This window comes from Pleurodeles waltl, chromosome 5 (genome assembly GCF_031143425.1).
Source record: "Pleurodeles waltl isolate 20211129_DDA chromosome 5, aPleWal1.hap1.20221129, whole genome shotgun sequence".
Classification (NCBI taxonomy): Eukaryota; Metazoa; Chordata; class Amphibia; order Caudata; family Salamandridae; genus Pleurodeles; species Pleurodeles waltl.
In genome coordinates, this window is record NC_090444.1 from 75772073 (window position 1) to 75787184 (window position 15112).

The 15112-nt window shown below is 39.7% G+C and overlaps 1 protein-coding gene across 1 annotated transcript in view; it reads left to right on the forward strand.

Annotated features, from left to right (window-relative positions):
• Positions 1–15112, forward strand: part of PREB (prolactin regulatory element binding) — a 71281-nt gene that overhangs the window by 20051 nt on the left and 36118 nt on the right. Inside the window, exons 3-4 of the mRNA XM_069233606.1 lie at positions 95–315; positions 6590–6670. Of these exons, the coding sequence (XP_069089707.1) occupies positions 95–315; positions 6590–6670 (302 nt within the window). The remainder of the gene's footprint in view (positions 1–94; positions 316–6589; positions 6671–15112) is intronic.

Consider the following 15112-nt stretch of genomic DNA (forward strand, 5'->3'; position numbering starts at 1 on the left):
AACTATTACTACCTGAATGTTGAATCAAACAATTATATTTCAAAATTGTATTTGTTTCCTGGGAACCACTTAGGTACAATGTTTCTCTTTGCAGGAGGGAAAGAGAAAGGGCCCAGGAAGAGAAAGCCATCATCTAGCGCTGCTAAAGATGGTGGAGGAGACACAAAGAATGAGACTACTCAGGTGACGGTGGAGGACTTGCAAGTGGTGCAGACTGATTTCAGCCCTGATTCCTTACAGAAGTCTGTGTGTTTCAGCCCCGACCGTTCCATGATTGTCACCGGAGGAGTGGATGGCTTTGTTCGCGTCTGGGAGGTAACTGTTTAGTTGTTTATGATGACATTTTATTGCCTTAGAATGTATTTCTCTAGGAGCATGGTGTTCTATCATTCATATAAATGAAAGACGGGTATAGAGCTTTTTCTGTAATAAGTAGCCTTGTAGACCCCTGCTGTCCTCCTTCAGTTTCAGATAGTGCCAGGCTTTCATGGCACTTTGATTTCTATGTTGCTGCTGTGTAATGCTTGGTGGTCCAGTTCTTCTGTGTCACTCAGGGTGATGCAATCGATATCTGTGACATTAAGAACCCATTTCTCAAAGCTGAGCATCAGGTCTTGGGGAAAAAATCAGAAGTATTCACATCTCTGGTGCTTACTAAGTTCTCTACTGAGTTGTAGAAGTTGAACTCAAATTTAAAGGGTCATCCAGCACCTTCCCAGCTGTGTCTGAACTGTCTAGCATCATAGAAACGATGTAGCCACCTATAAATGTGCCACAGACTCCTTTCGTTGCAGTGTTTTAACACAACAACGAGTAGCTTGGGAGCTGCTAGTAGCTCACCAGCACCCTTGAAGTAAAACTCAGAGATTTAGCCACACATAGCAGCTCAATTTGAGGTTGTGTGTTTATGAAAGAAAGCAGCTTTACTCAGTTAAGTAACCTTAGAGTGACTGCTAGCCAAACCATTGGAAGACCTCTTAATAGTGCTCAAACACAGACAGTGTCTGCTTTTGGGGTCTGCCATTTGACTATTTCGTATTTCAAGAACTTTATGGGCTTTTGTTGCATAAAAACACAAAAAGAAGAAAAAGAACTGCCATGATACAGCAGTATAAATCACATGTTGGAAAAGGCGGGTAAAGTGTATCCCTCTCTTGTACAAGGATACTTTACTCATTGTGAAGGAAACAAAACAATAATGTGGTGCATGTAAAATAAAGCTTAAATGCTAAATGAAATACATGAATAAAAATAAGTCAAGGTTATTACAGTAGTAGGCATGACAAATCTGCAAATATGCGTGACAATTTTCACACTTATGAAAAGGAGTAGTCTGGTGAAGGTCATCGGGGATATTGGTGAAGGTCATCGGGGGATATTGGGGTAAGTAAGGACTTCAGATCTATGGTATGGTGCATTAAGGAACTATTAAGGTAAGGAGTACTCAACATTATACTGAGTAGCAAGAGATAGTGAGGTTCTTGATGTGCTGAAAGGTAATAGGAGCTCCTTGTTTCTTGTAATGTAGCAGGTGTTCATGAAGGCTTGGTGTTGGCGAAGTAGATGGCTATGACTATCTAGCTCCACCATCTCCATCTGGCTCAGTCAAGTCCCTAGTCTGCCATTCACACCATGTCTGTGAACAAAGGCGTATGAAAGAAGAATGTCAGTGGTAGCTCCAGAAGTAACCAGTTCTGACTACTGAAGTGTGGCATTGCAGAAGCCATAGTGAAAATGTGTTAGTTGGATGCATGATCAGCCCAAGAGCTGAAGCATGCATGTTATGGATCCAGAGATGAGACCATTAAGAGCCTTGTGGATTTGTCTATGTATGTGTGTGTGCATGTTTGCACTATTATGTGTGCCTGTGATGTTGTGTGTTTCCCTAATAAACAGTGCTTCTTCTTGAAAGCTGTGCCTGGTGCCTAGGACCACCAGAAGTAGATGCTACCCCCATCATTGGAGGTTAATCTCTGGCACAATTATCTGTTCGTAGCACAATCGCGGCAAGGGCACAGTGTCAAGCCATCCTTGACATTTTGTGCATTCTCGATCAGGTTGTGGCATACTGGCAGCCTTCATTGACATTTTAAAAGTAATACTGCTTTACTATTAACCATCTATAAATTAATTGTGGCCACACCTCACATAATAATGCCCATGACTGTGACATGGGTTACATCTTGCCCATTATAGTGTCCATCCTTAGCACAATGGTAGCCCTGGTATTATGGTGAGCATTATTGGTATATTATTACATACATACATGATGTTATGGTGGAGCATCTATGACCTGTGATTGTAATTCTTGTACATTAGAAACAGAAACTGTCCATGTGAGACATTTGTACACGTGAGCACTTGGTGAAAATGACAAGCTAATGCTTGGAGACTGTTTAGTTCCTAAAAATAAAAAACATATTTTGAAGGCAAAAATAATCATTTTTTTTTTTTTAAGAGACTTGAATTTGTCTACCCAAAATGGAAAACCGTATTTGAAAAATGTGTTTTTCAAAAACTAATGACCACATTTGAAGTTGATAGTTGAAAGGTAATTCAAGCTAAGTTTAGAAGACTTATGTCTTTTATTCCAGATGGCACATGATGATTTGTTTGTTATTAGTCAGCTGGAGGCATTTATTATTGCTAAGCTTTTTTCCTGGCATTTCTATTGGTAACTTCAGCTGAAATGCTTGTGTGAGCACTACTGATAATCCTGCTTATTGTAATGTTAACGTATGTGGTCACTATTTTACAGTGATAAAATTTGGTAGCGGCTTGGAAAGCCTTTCCTTGAGCAGAAGTAGCTCTCCCTACAGAAAAGGTTGGAGACCCTTTTTTTTAACATAACCTAAAAGCACTTGGCCTTCACCGATTGTAACACAGGTACCGGATACTGAAGTAAGAGAGACCCTCGGAGAGGCATCTGAAAGAAAAATGCCCCACAAAGGAGTATCCTAGGAAATAACATCCCATCTTGGAACATTGCACAAAGCATATTTCTTTTATTTATTTCAGTTTTTTTATAGAGCACAACTCATGGAATCATCATGTAACTATGGAAGGCAATGGAAATAAAACAATATCATCAACGATTTAACAACAGTCCCAGTCGAAAGAAGTAGATGATTTAATTCATACAATATTGTGATCTCAACATGTTCTAGCCTGCGGGGTAACAAGTCAAAAAGGGAGGAGCAAATGTTCACTGATAGAGGTGGACAGAATAAAAACATAAGTTAAGTTTGAGGAAAGAGATTGTGGATATTACATGGGACGACATCACGATTGAAGAGGGTAAATGATGGGACTGAGGGAAAGTCAGAAGTTGGGAGGTATTGAGGAGAGATCGCAAGTAGAGAGGAGCCATTAGGGAGGAGTTTAATTTATATATTGTGTTGGAAGGGCAGGAGTGGTGATTTGTAGAGACTCAACATTTTGCAGAGGAGATGTGAGACAGAGTTGAGCAGCGCAAAGTCTCTGGCAACACTCTAAGACAGTTAAAGAAACTGTCAGGAGTTTCAGAGGATCAAAATATTTTCTCCTGCTATTCGCCAAAAATACACAAAAACAATAATCCGTACTGCTTCAAACTGACCTCAATGATAATTGTACCAGGATCTGCTCCAGTTACCCATCTGACCATTGAGGAGGTTTTGGTGCAGCTGGATATTCTCTCTCAGGATTTCAAAGAAATTGTCTTAATTCTGTCCTACCTTCATTGAGTTTTAACAGTGGGACCTGAGTACCTACTATTTGGCCACCTGATACTCTCCAGACAAATCCATGACTATTTTGTAGGGCACTGCACGCCCTTTCTTAACACCATCCTATGACATCTATTGGAAGAGGTTCTGCATCTGTTATGTCTGGAAGCAAGTGGACCATAGAACGTGATTGAGACCATATTGTCTTATTTTTTAGGTTTGGGTAAATCAATCTACACTTATTAAAGTACAGTTGGTGCCATTATTGCATACCAAAATGTCACTATAAGCCAACTTTGTTTACACAGTCCCAGTGGTTAAAGATTTGCTGGAGAGCCTGAAAAAGTATTTGCATTATTTAGAAGACCCTCTATTCCTGTTGAGGGATTTCAATATTGTCCTTTCCGATTTGATGAGGTCTCGGTTTGAACCTAGGCATAGGATCTCCAGTACTTTTCATGGACAATGATTTTACTTATTGCTTCGGCATGAAAGATGAGTACACTTCTGGCTCTATATTCTGTGGAATTGTATAGGGTCTTCTATTATAATAAAGGTTTCTAAGAACCTACACCTCTTTCATACCAAAAAGGAGCTTTTGTCCACTACTCCTCCAGAAAAATACTTTTGTACATTAGCTGTATAAAGGACTCTAAGGAGCAATTTGGAAAAGCCAAATGTCTTTATAATTTACTGATCCCTTTGCACTTTCTTGGTATCTTGAGACATAGCTAGGTTCATTATTATCACTTGTTACCAGACAGGAAACCACCTGTTGACCAGTAGGCTGAAATTCCAACCACCAGGGGAAACTAAAACATTCTTCTGAGAAATGTACTAATCCCAGACATTTGCAGTGTGCTTGCCTACAGACTGAGTCATTATTTATTCTAAGTTTTACCGCATACAGTTGGACACTAGGAAAGATGAAGTTGTGGGCCAAGGTTCCCTATATAATGTCAGTATTTTTGTAGACATAATGATAGAAGGTTTTCCTCTTCCACAGTAAATGTTAAGTTTACTATTGTGCCATTTATAAATAGAAATAACACACTATGGAGAAATAAATGTTACTTATCTCTGATGCTAGATTTATTTCATGGGTATTCTAAAATCATTAACTGCCTGCCTGTCTTCCCTTAGGTCAGGAACATAGTTTTGGGTTAGAAGTCTATGGTCCTTCCTATGATGGACCTGCAACAATGACCTGCTAGAATGCTCACGCAGGGCATGATGAGGCAGTGCAGCTTCTGGAACATTTCAAGTGTCAGTCTTTACTTCTAAGTATAGCATAAATATAGGGTCATCAATCCTGTTGTTTGCTTTACATTTTAATTGTCTTTTTGGGCTGGTGTTTCCAGACAGAGGTCTATTATGATAACATTGCTCCATACAGGCATATCTTCATTAGTTAAATAATTATCAGACTGGAAAATTACTTTTGCAGAATGTGTACCAGACTTCTGTACCTGAGTAGATATATTTTATTGTTTATGACGTCCATGAGAATAGTAATGATAGAGACCTAGAATTACAAGGAAGAGCCTGATTTCACGTTTGGCAGAGGGGCACTGTGTCATAAATGTGATGGATTTTCTGTCTGCCTTATTATGAGTGCATTAAATTGTCAGCCAAATTCTAAATCCTGCTCTAAGTGTAATTGGCTTACTTCCAGATAAAGAGGTTCTGGTTGTCCCTCAGAATGACATAAGTAAAGTGTTTTTTCATTTAAGAAGATTAAGGAGTTATCTGCACTTATTAATTAGAATTTTTACGAACAGTGTTTTTCCTGATGACTGCTGTAAGAAACGATAGGTAGCCAAAAAGATGTGTAGACCAATATCCTCATACAATATGGGACTGGTGGCATCTGGTTTAAACAAAATGATTGTAGGCTGTCTGTTCCAATAACATCTTGCGGACAGATAATATTTTGATTGTAGAATGTTAGTTGCTTTGGAACAACGTAAATAGTTTAAGAAGATAGTGTAGATTAGTAATAATGAATGTGTATTCATGTGCTGTGAAATTACTGAAAATTAATTGATCATACAAAAGAATAAAAGATGGGAATGACTACTCTGATGAGACCTGACAATTGGTCTGAGTGCTTCAAAAGTAAGACTCTTTCACTGCATCCCATTTCCCCTTAATCTCAGGATTGTTCACAGTGACAGCTGGAAATAGCAGGGCTATCTGCCGTGATTACTAGATAGAATCTGTTATTGTAACCACATTAATATTTGTTTAACAGAGATGTCTCAAAGATTCAGACCATAGTTAACTAACTCTCTTTACATGCACATAACCAGGATGATTGAGTGTCTTTTAAAGGATGAAGGTGGAAGATAGAGTTCTGATCGGCTGCTCATGTAGTGTACACAGTGTTGCAGCTGGGGTGATGCTAAATGTATCTCAAGGCCCATGCAATGCTACCGAGTTAGCATTAGTCTGTGCGATACTGCTTTAGGGCTGCCAGTGTAACCGTATAATATTCTGTTACACTTAGCTGAATTGGAATTAGCCTAAAAAGAGGCACCTATATTAATTTATATTGAATTATTCTGTGTTTCTTTATTTCATTGTTTGTCACATATTGACAGATTTATAATTGGGACTCTAAACTAGATGCTTTCATGTCTATGCTTTTCAATACTAGTACTCTAGTATGGTTAAATGTTTGGTACCAGAAACTTCTGAAAAACCACATATCATCAGACTTTTGACTAAAAACCATATGACTACACCACGTGGAGGAATTGGTAGAACTTGAATTGACATTGTGAGTGCATGAATATTTGGAGCAAATGCTTCTTATTGGCTGTGTGATCACTGTGTCTAGTATTCTGTCTCAGCTTCTCACTTTGTGTTTTTCGATTCAGTATCCCAGTATGAAGAAAACGCTGGATTTCAAAGCACATAATGGGGAAATTGAAGATCTTGCTGTAGATCCAGGAAATAAGGTACAACCGCTTTAATGAAAAGGACTTTATGAGATGCTCTAAAGCAACAGGCTGCTGGAACATTCACTGTTCCTGGATGAGGTTGCAGAACAGTGACTTTCCATGATGGTAGTTCTTTTCATATTCATAACTATTATACTATACCTACTTCTGTTCAAATGGAGATATTGCTATAAAGAAATGTTCCTGTTTAAAGGCAAATTGCTCTTAGATTTAACATTTCACCTTAGAAAATCCAGTAGCACTTTTTGACAAAAGGGGTGTCCTTTGGACAAAAGGAGAATTCTAGGAATACATTTTGGAGATGATAACTCAGAAATTGAGTTTGCACGTCAATGGTTGAAATTTGCTACTGGCGGTCCCTAGAATTTAATTTTTGCAAACCTTGTTCAGTGGGTATGGAGTCCATTGTTGCAAACTTGTTGGTAAGTATTCACAATTAGTATCATGCTGATAGTTCTCAGAGAATAGAACACCAACCAACTGATCATGTTCAATTAAAACTAAAGAGAGTATACAAGTGAAAGGATTAACATATAAGGTCAGGTAGCCGTACCAAATGCCAAATGGGTTATTGTAAACATTGACTTTGGGGGGGGGGTGTTGCATCACTGGATTTTTTAGAGAGTATATCATGGTGGTCAGACCCTCCACTTAAGATTCTTCTAATGCCTTGTCATCAATAGAATGGTGCCAGTGTGTCTTTGTGCCTCACCCCATCATCTTGTCATGGGATCACCCATAAGTCTTTCTTTCCTTTATATTCAAATTTACAGGCAAGATGTCTTATTCCATTACATGAGTGGCAGCAAAACTTCTTTGTATTAAATTCTTGATTGTCGTCGAAGTTAGGGTGACTTTTTGATCAAAGTTCTTGGGTTTGTGGGGCAGAGGACCAAACCATCTTGAATGTAAGCTAAGTTAATCATTCTAAATTGGTAACATGACTGATCATTTGTAGCAATTTGGTCCAGTTGGTGAGTAGCATGTCGTCATAATTTGCAAAAATAGATTGAACAAAAGAAGGGGGTACTTTAGTTGCCGACAGGATAGAGAGATCACCTGGCTTATCATAATTGGTGTATGTTAGACGTTATAGTTACAACTAAGCTAGATCAATGAGGTTGTCTCAAATCAGATACGGGCAGAACAGCCTTGAAAGAAGCCTTAATCTCATTTCTCCTAATCTACTGCCCTTCGAGTCTTAGGGGTAAGGTTAATGAAAACATTGGGTTGCTTGAAGCGTGAGTATTCTTTCAGGTGCCTCTTCACCCAAGTTCTTCCTGACTCGAACAGCATTATTACTTGTGGAAGATGATGCAGTCTGTGTTGCTACATTGTTGTTAGTAGAAGAACAGGTGAGTCTACAACAATTTTCCGAATATGGAGTAGCTATGTACTCACAGCACTGTAATGTGAAGTAGGTTGAAGAGACTTCTGTTTTCATTACATGTGATTAAAAGTATCAGTAACTATGTTATTGCCCCTGGGAGTGTTGTAATCCATTTGGTACCTCAGACCATCAGTTTCAAATTCTTCCTATGATTCATCCCCTAAAGCTTCCCAGCATAGTCACTTAAATTGAACTGGACCCCTTCCATTGATACACTTTCCACATGCCCATCACTGGGGTGGGTACCTTTATTCATGTAGGTGGTTGAAATAAACTTGGCAAGTACTACAAGTTTTTTTAATTTAATTTTATTTTTTTATTTAATTTATCCTGGTTACCAAACTGCTTATAGTTCAGTGTTACCAGTGACAGAAGTACCAGATTTTGTACACCAACAGTTGCTGGTGCAATGAAGTCAGAGGTCCACTTATCATAATTAACCAAGGTGCTTTCTTTATGTTGGATACGTTTTAATTATTTCCCCCAGGAAGCTTCTATGTCCAAAAGGATTGTGTGCTTCTCAGCAGCTATAGATCAATAGCTGTCAGTAACCGTGATAAAATCACGTAGTTCACACAAGAATTGACACCCATTGTAACTTTATATTTATGCACTCAAATTAACAGGTATATCGCATTTGTTTGTCAATGAGTTCAAAAGCTCATCCAGGAGCGGTTTAACTCTAATGTTATAGGATTAATATTCAGTGTATTTGTCTTTTCTGATGTCCTGTTTTGTTTTTTTCCTCACCGTGATTCATCCAGTGTCGCCGGATATACAGGGTTACTCAGGTCTGAAGGCGTCGGAGGCAACAATAGTCAAGAATAAGTCCTTCTTCTGAGTGGGCTAGCTGGCTACTCAGATAACGTTTGCTACATCAAAGTAGACAACCCAATACTACAGAGCTGTTCTATTCCATGATCAGGCAACGATGCAGGCAGATATTTCTTTTGAGCACTTCCTCATGCATGTGGCCCCCCATGGCTGCTGACAAAATGGAGTGTTAACTTAGGACCTCAGTCTTGCCCCTTAATAACTCTTTCGGTTCCTGCCAGCAATTTAACATGTATTCATTCTAGACCACTCCTTGGTGTTTGAAGCACAGTGTAAACACTTCCTGTCTGCCTGTGCATCTTTTCAGAATATTAGAGAATTGCTACCAACTGTGCCTTCTCACTATTTTGTGGTGCCTTATGGTGCACATACCCCTGCTTGAATGCAGATTCCACACAGAGATCCAAACCTTTCCAGGCAACACAGTTTTATGGCCTTTATGAAATAATAGTCCTTACTGAAACTCCACTGATACCCTCATGCTAATTCCAACTACGCTCATTACATTTTGTGATATGGTGAATGTTCAATGACATGTGAAGCATTGTGTTCCAGTCGCCAGATCCATGGCCCTGACAGTGGCTGTTTTACTCTCCTGCTGCAGTTTGCAAAATCCCACAACATTTAGTAGCATTTAGCATCATACTGCTTTTTGGAACCATTTTGTATTCTGTAGACAACAAAATTGTATATGTCCATGGTTCCGCACCTTTCAGCGTGCAGCATTTGGTGTACTCAGCGCACTCGGTCCCAAGTCCTGCAAGCTGCACTGGGTGTCACCTACTTCATCCCACAGGTCATGTGCTTGTCAAACCATCTTCTTGGGGGTGGGTGGTGGGTAGGTGGTGGGGAGGAAGTGTGTGTGTGTGTGTGTGTCTGTGTGTCTGCTAGGAATGCCCACTCAGAGGTAAATACGCATCCATGTCTAGCTCTTCCAAAGTATGGAAAGAGGAAAACAAGCAAAAAGAAGATCTTTGTAATTCTTTTTACCCATCTTGTGAAAATTATTATTGGTCCTAAGTCCATTGCGCATTTAAATAAAATGGACATGTGTATGGATGAGAAGGCTAAACATTGTCACTGGGATATCTGTATTTCAGATTGGGGTATTGTGGCTTAGTAAGATGAAAACCTAAATTCAGTAATGATATAAGGACAGAAGGGTAACTGACTAAAGTTGGTAATGGAGACACTATAGTTACCAGATGTTATTTTAAAAATTAGTAGAAAGTGCAAATACCCTAAAATGGCATTGTGGTGCTTGGGCTAGCGTAGCTGTGACAGTTCCTCTAGACCTTGGAACTGATTAAAAGATTATTGTTTGAAAAAACAGGTCTCCAGCTTTTTGCGAAATGTGAGTGGACATGGTGTGATTCTAAGCTAGGGAGGGAGAATGATTCACAGCTTAGCAGCAAGATTGGAAAAAGTTTACCTGCCTCATCTGGAGTGGAGATTTGTGAGGTAGAAAAAGGATAAGACCCCAGTGGCATTTCAGTTAGTTTGAAAACGGTGTACCAGCAATGGCGTAATGAGCTCCGGGGCTTCACCCAGCGTGTACCCTGGCCTGAGAGCTCCTGACTGGGTCTGGGGGGAGAGGCCCCTCCATGTACTTTGAAGAGGGGGAGCTCAAGTTTTGTTACATCACTGTGTACCAGGTAGTCAGCCAATCCAAGATAAAAAGATTTAACATGGTCCAATCTAGAGCAAAAATGTGTGTTCAGGTCTCCAAGATTTTGAGGAAGTTGGCTGGTAGGGAAATAATTCCTTTGATAAAGGAGAGAGAATCATCAATGAAAAAGACAAGCTTTTTGGTAGATCTGACTGGTTGGGGCCTTATTCTACTGTCCACTAGAGAGGAGAATAAGGCAAGGATGACTTGCCAAAGACTTATGCCTCTGTTTTGTTGGTGTTGAGCTTTCAGCAGTTTTATTTCATCCACTTGGCTTTTGACATGCAGCTGGAGAATTGGGGATTGTTGGATGTGGTAATGATAAATTGTGTGTCATTGGCATATCATATATAGTGTTGAAGACAAATCTGCGTTCTGAATAATCCAGAGGAGAGACTTATATGTTAAATGTAGTAGGTCTCAGGGAGGAGCTCTGTGGTCCCTCACAGGTAAGATGGGATGGATCTGAGAAGTAGGTGGGGACATTCTTTCCATCAAGGAGCAAAGCCATATTGCTGATTCCTAGGTTAACGACTCTGGCGAGGAGGCTGGAGTGTGATACCGTATTGAAGCAGCTGATGGATCTAAGATCTGAGTGGAGGAGCCACACTGTACTAGGGTAATTCTGATGTTATTGATGGCAACTTGGTGTTGTGCAGGGCACAAAAAACGGAATGAAATTGTTATAGAAGAGTGCTAGATTCAAGGAAATTGGGCAGTTGCTTATTGACTAGTTTCTCTAGAACACTGGAAGAAAATCAAGTTAGAGATAGTTGTGTGTGTAAATAATGTGTGAGTGGTAAGGGACTGAGAGGTAGCCAGACTCGATGGATATTAGAGCAGGAATATATGTCCTCTTCAGTAAGGGGCTGGAAGACTGTGGGATAATTGAATGAGGACACTGTTGGGTCTTATACTACAGGCCAAGTTTGGCTGGCCAATGGGAAGAACTTAGGTATAGGACCTGGCACACCTCTTTGATGACTGTGTGAATACAAGACAATAAAGTGAATTTCACCCTAGATCGGTTCGGCTGAAAACATTGAAGGTAGGAAATCCCTGTCTTACCTGGTGTGATTTATCCACATATCTCTAGAAATAGGCATTACTTTACAGCTCTGATGAATGCCCCTGACCATTTATATGGCACATGGATGAGAAGAAAAGTGTTGCACAGCAATATGATGCTAGTGTCATTGTACCATTAAGCATCCACTGATAAATGTTTTTATCTTTTTTAATCAAACCAGAGGTACCACCTAATAAAGGGCCTTTCTGTGTTATATTCTTAACTCTAACTGGATGCTTGTCTTATCCAGTCATTAGATAACTTAAGAACTCCTTCATAAAGGAGTTCTATCTTACCTAAGTAGTACGAGGTTGCCAGTGGTGAAGCATGCACATCACATGGGTGAGGTCTCTTCATCCAAATATGCAATAACTTTTTGTATTTTCTGCCCCTAGGTATTTGGGATAGGATAGGGAAATAATACCCTTCCTGCATTTTCAGTCACTGTAATTTTAGATATTAAGAGGAAAGGATGTGCCAGCTGTAAGATTTATGTTAGTGAAAATAGGGTCAAACAAATGACCTGCAACATAAGATGGGCAGTGACTATTTCAGCGGAGCCAAGGCGCGACATAGAGTCAAACTCAAAACGTTATCCGGCCAAGATTTGACCATAAGAGAAAATACATACCATTTAAAAGGACATGATAAAACAATAAATATTGACAACCAAATAAAAACATAATTCACATTTTGTATAGTAGCAGTATTAATAATCAGAGCTGCATGCTAAAGGACTGACAGATAGCTGGCTATTCCTGAAATGAGCAGTAAAAATAATTCTATAATTTTAAAAACCAGTAAAACAGTAGATATAAAAAGTCATAATAAAATGCATACATTCTTAGAGTTAATTAACAGAGAGCGGTATACTTCATTAAACATATGAGTAGATACTGTTGACAAACACTGTAGTTGGGCAAAAAGGACTCATCTAAACAGTAGACAGAGTGGCTGTGCCCTTGTTTTGCTTTCACTAATGACCGAGCTGACAAAAATTTCTGGAATGCACCTCTTAGTTCAAAGAAGTCATTTATTATTTCACCACGAGGTTCCTAAAAGGAGATTAGCATGGTGAAAGCACAGGTTTAAAAATAGTCACAGCATGAAAGAAAAATATAACAAAATGATTCTCCACTGCAATGTACTCAGCAAATATATGTATTTATATTATACTGCAAAGCAAATAATGAAGTAAAAATGCATCACCGTAGGGCCTGCCAAGTTCCTCATCTTTCTCATGCCAGCAAGACGATGACCCTGTTCGACTGCGAGAAAGAGATCTCCACCCTCACGGGAAAGAAAGACATCAGACATCCGACGTCTAGAATCCTGATTGAGGCCACTCACACTGTCACACTGGGTCTTTTTATATCTTAAAAAAACAAAAGGAGCTTTCTGGAAAAAAACCCTCATTTCGCAATTCAAACATGCTGGCTAGTTTAGATCAGGGTTGAAAGAAGCAGGTTGGAACTGGCCAGTTTCCCAAGGTGTCTCTCCCAAGCCTAAGCCGTTCCCTGCTGTACCATAAACATCAGTCTGGTACATCCTTATCATGCTGACTAACTCCTCCTTATTATGTACTAGCTCTTTGGTGAGAAAGAGCACGAAAACAAGACAATGCAAGCACAGTTTACAATGTGGAATATTACGAGCAGCTTTAACATGGCAGTGTCTAATGCTACAATAAAGTCAATAGGCAGCTATACTGAATACAAGATGTAATCTGCAACTGGTGAACACTGGACAGCTTAATCCAGGTGCAAAGTGATGCAACACAAAGGCAGTGGTCAAAACACACATTTCACTACAGCCCTCGGCTAACCTTCCATTGATTTTCTGCATTTCACTGTGGCTCTAAGGAAGGAACTAACCGTCAAACATATATTGTGGCTGATCAGCAATTGCAAATGAAGTATCACTTCTCTGCATTAATAGTGCCCCAGTTCATTTAATAAGGGTTTAAGAAAGTATCTGAACTGAAGGTTACAAAAACTACAGAAAAGCATAAAATGCAGCAACATTTGCCCAGCATGACCATCACAAGGACAAGGCGGAACTGTACGCCTGAAAGGGCTGCTATCTCCCCAGAAGCACCGAGCCACCAAACTGTACCTGCGCTAAAACGAAAGCGAAGGGACTAAGAATCAGAAAGCATGATGGTGTTGCAGGAGGGCGTATGGCCAGGTGAAAGTTAAGGTTGTCTAGCATAGAAACATGAGACGCCTTAAGAGCAAAACAATGCAAGATAGTCTATTAAAAGTGAGCTTCAATTGGCTCTAGTGCCTATGGGCCTGCAAATAAGCATTTTGAAATTACGTCCTGGAGGCACTGAATTGGAGATTATATAAATGAGGCCTCCACACATAGGTAAGTCATTGCTCTCTGATAGTAGGCAAGAGAAGGGGAGCGAAGGACTGTTTTGAGGCTGCCTTCACAGCTGTGGACGCGGTTGCTTCAAATAGTGAAGTAGCTATGAGAAATGGCTAATGCCCGTGTGGAGGAAGAGCTCTCCTGAAGCCAAGTCTCTGTAAGAAACAGGGCGTTGGGTTTGTATTCCATTATAAAATTGGTCATGTGTATTTAATTTTTAGGGAGCGATCACACATTGATCAGAAAGCCATTAGTTTTGGTAATAGAGGGAGTTTGTACAAATAATGGGAGTGGATGGGGCAGGATTAGGGTTGGCAGGGAGGGAGGTACGTCTGACATAGGGGAGGGAGATAGCCTAGTTGCATTTATCACAGGATGGAGATTTAGAAGAGGCCGATGGAGGGGAAGAAGAGCTTTGCATTGCTTTCCTGGAGACTTGAGGTCAAGAATTTGGCTCTGCACGTTGCCTGAGCCTGACCTTTTACGAGAGTTATAGGTGTGCTGGCCTTTATAGATAGGACCTGTCTAGTAATGTGCATATACCATTATTTGTACATTATGCCTTGTAGAAACGTTGTAAGCACTGTGGACGTTTCCCCCTCCTCTGGTAACATGCATCTCTCATTCCTAACCCATAACTTGCTGCTGCAGAAAATTCCTAGTATTGATGGATTTATTAAATACTAATTCTGTGAATCACAATTTCGGAATTCCAACTTGAAATGCAACTTTTTGCAGTCATACTGTAAGTTATACACACAAACGTTTATTTGTGACCATTATAAAGCATTAGTAGATTTTATACATAATTTTGGAATTATAGCTAAGGTTTGATTGTGTTTTTGGGTTTGACCCATAATGGGAATGTACCATTCACACAAACATACTGTATTAAACAGTACTCTAAAGGATTTGGTACCACCTCCTTCAACCATTGGCTTCTCTAGTGCTAGGATCTTTTAGTCTATTGTTTGAGAAATTGTCTACTACATCTTGGATCAGTCTAGAGGATTATTTGAGTTTAATCTTCTTTCTGTTGGTTGTTTGGTCTATCCTTCTGTGTCTATCGAGATGCCTGCGGGACATTTTTATAACTGACAAGTA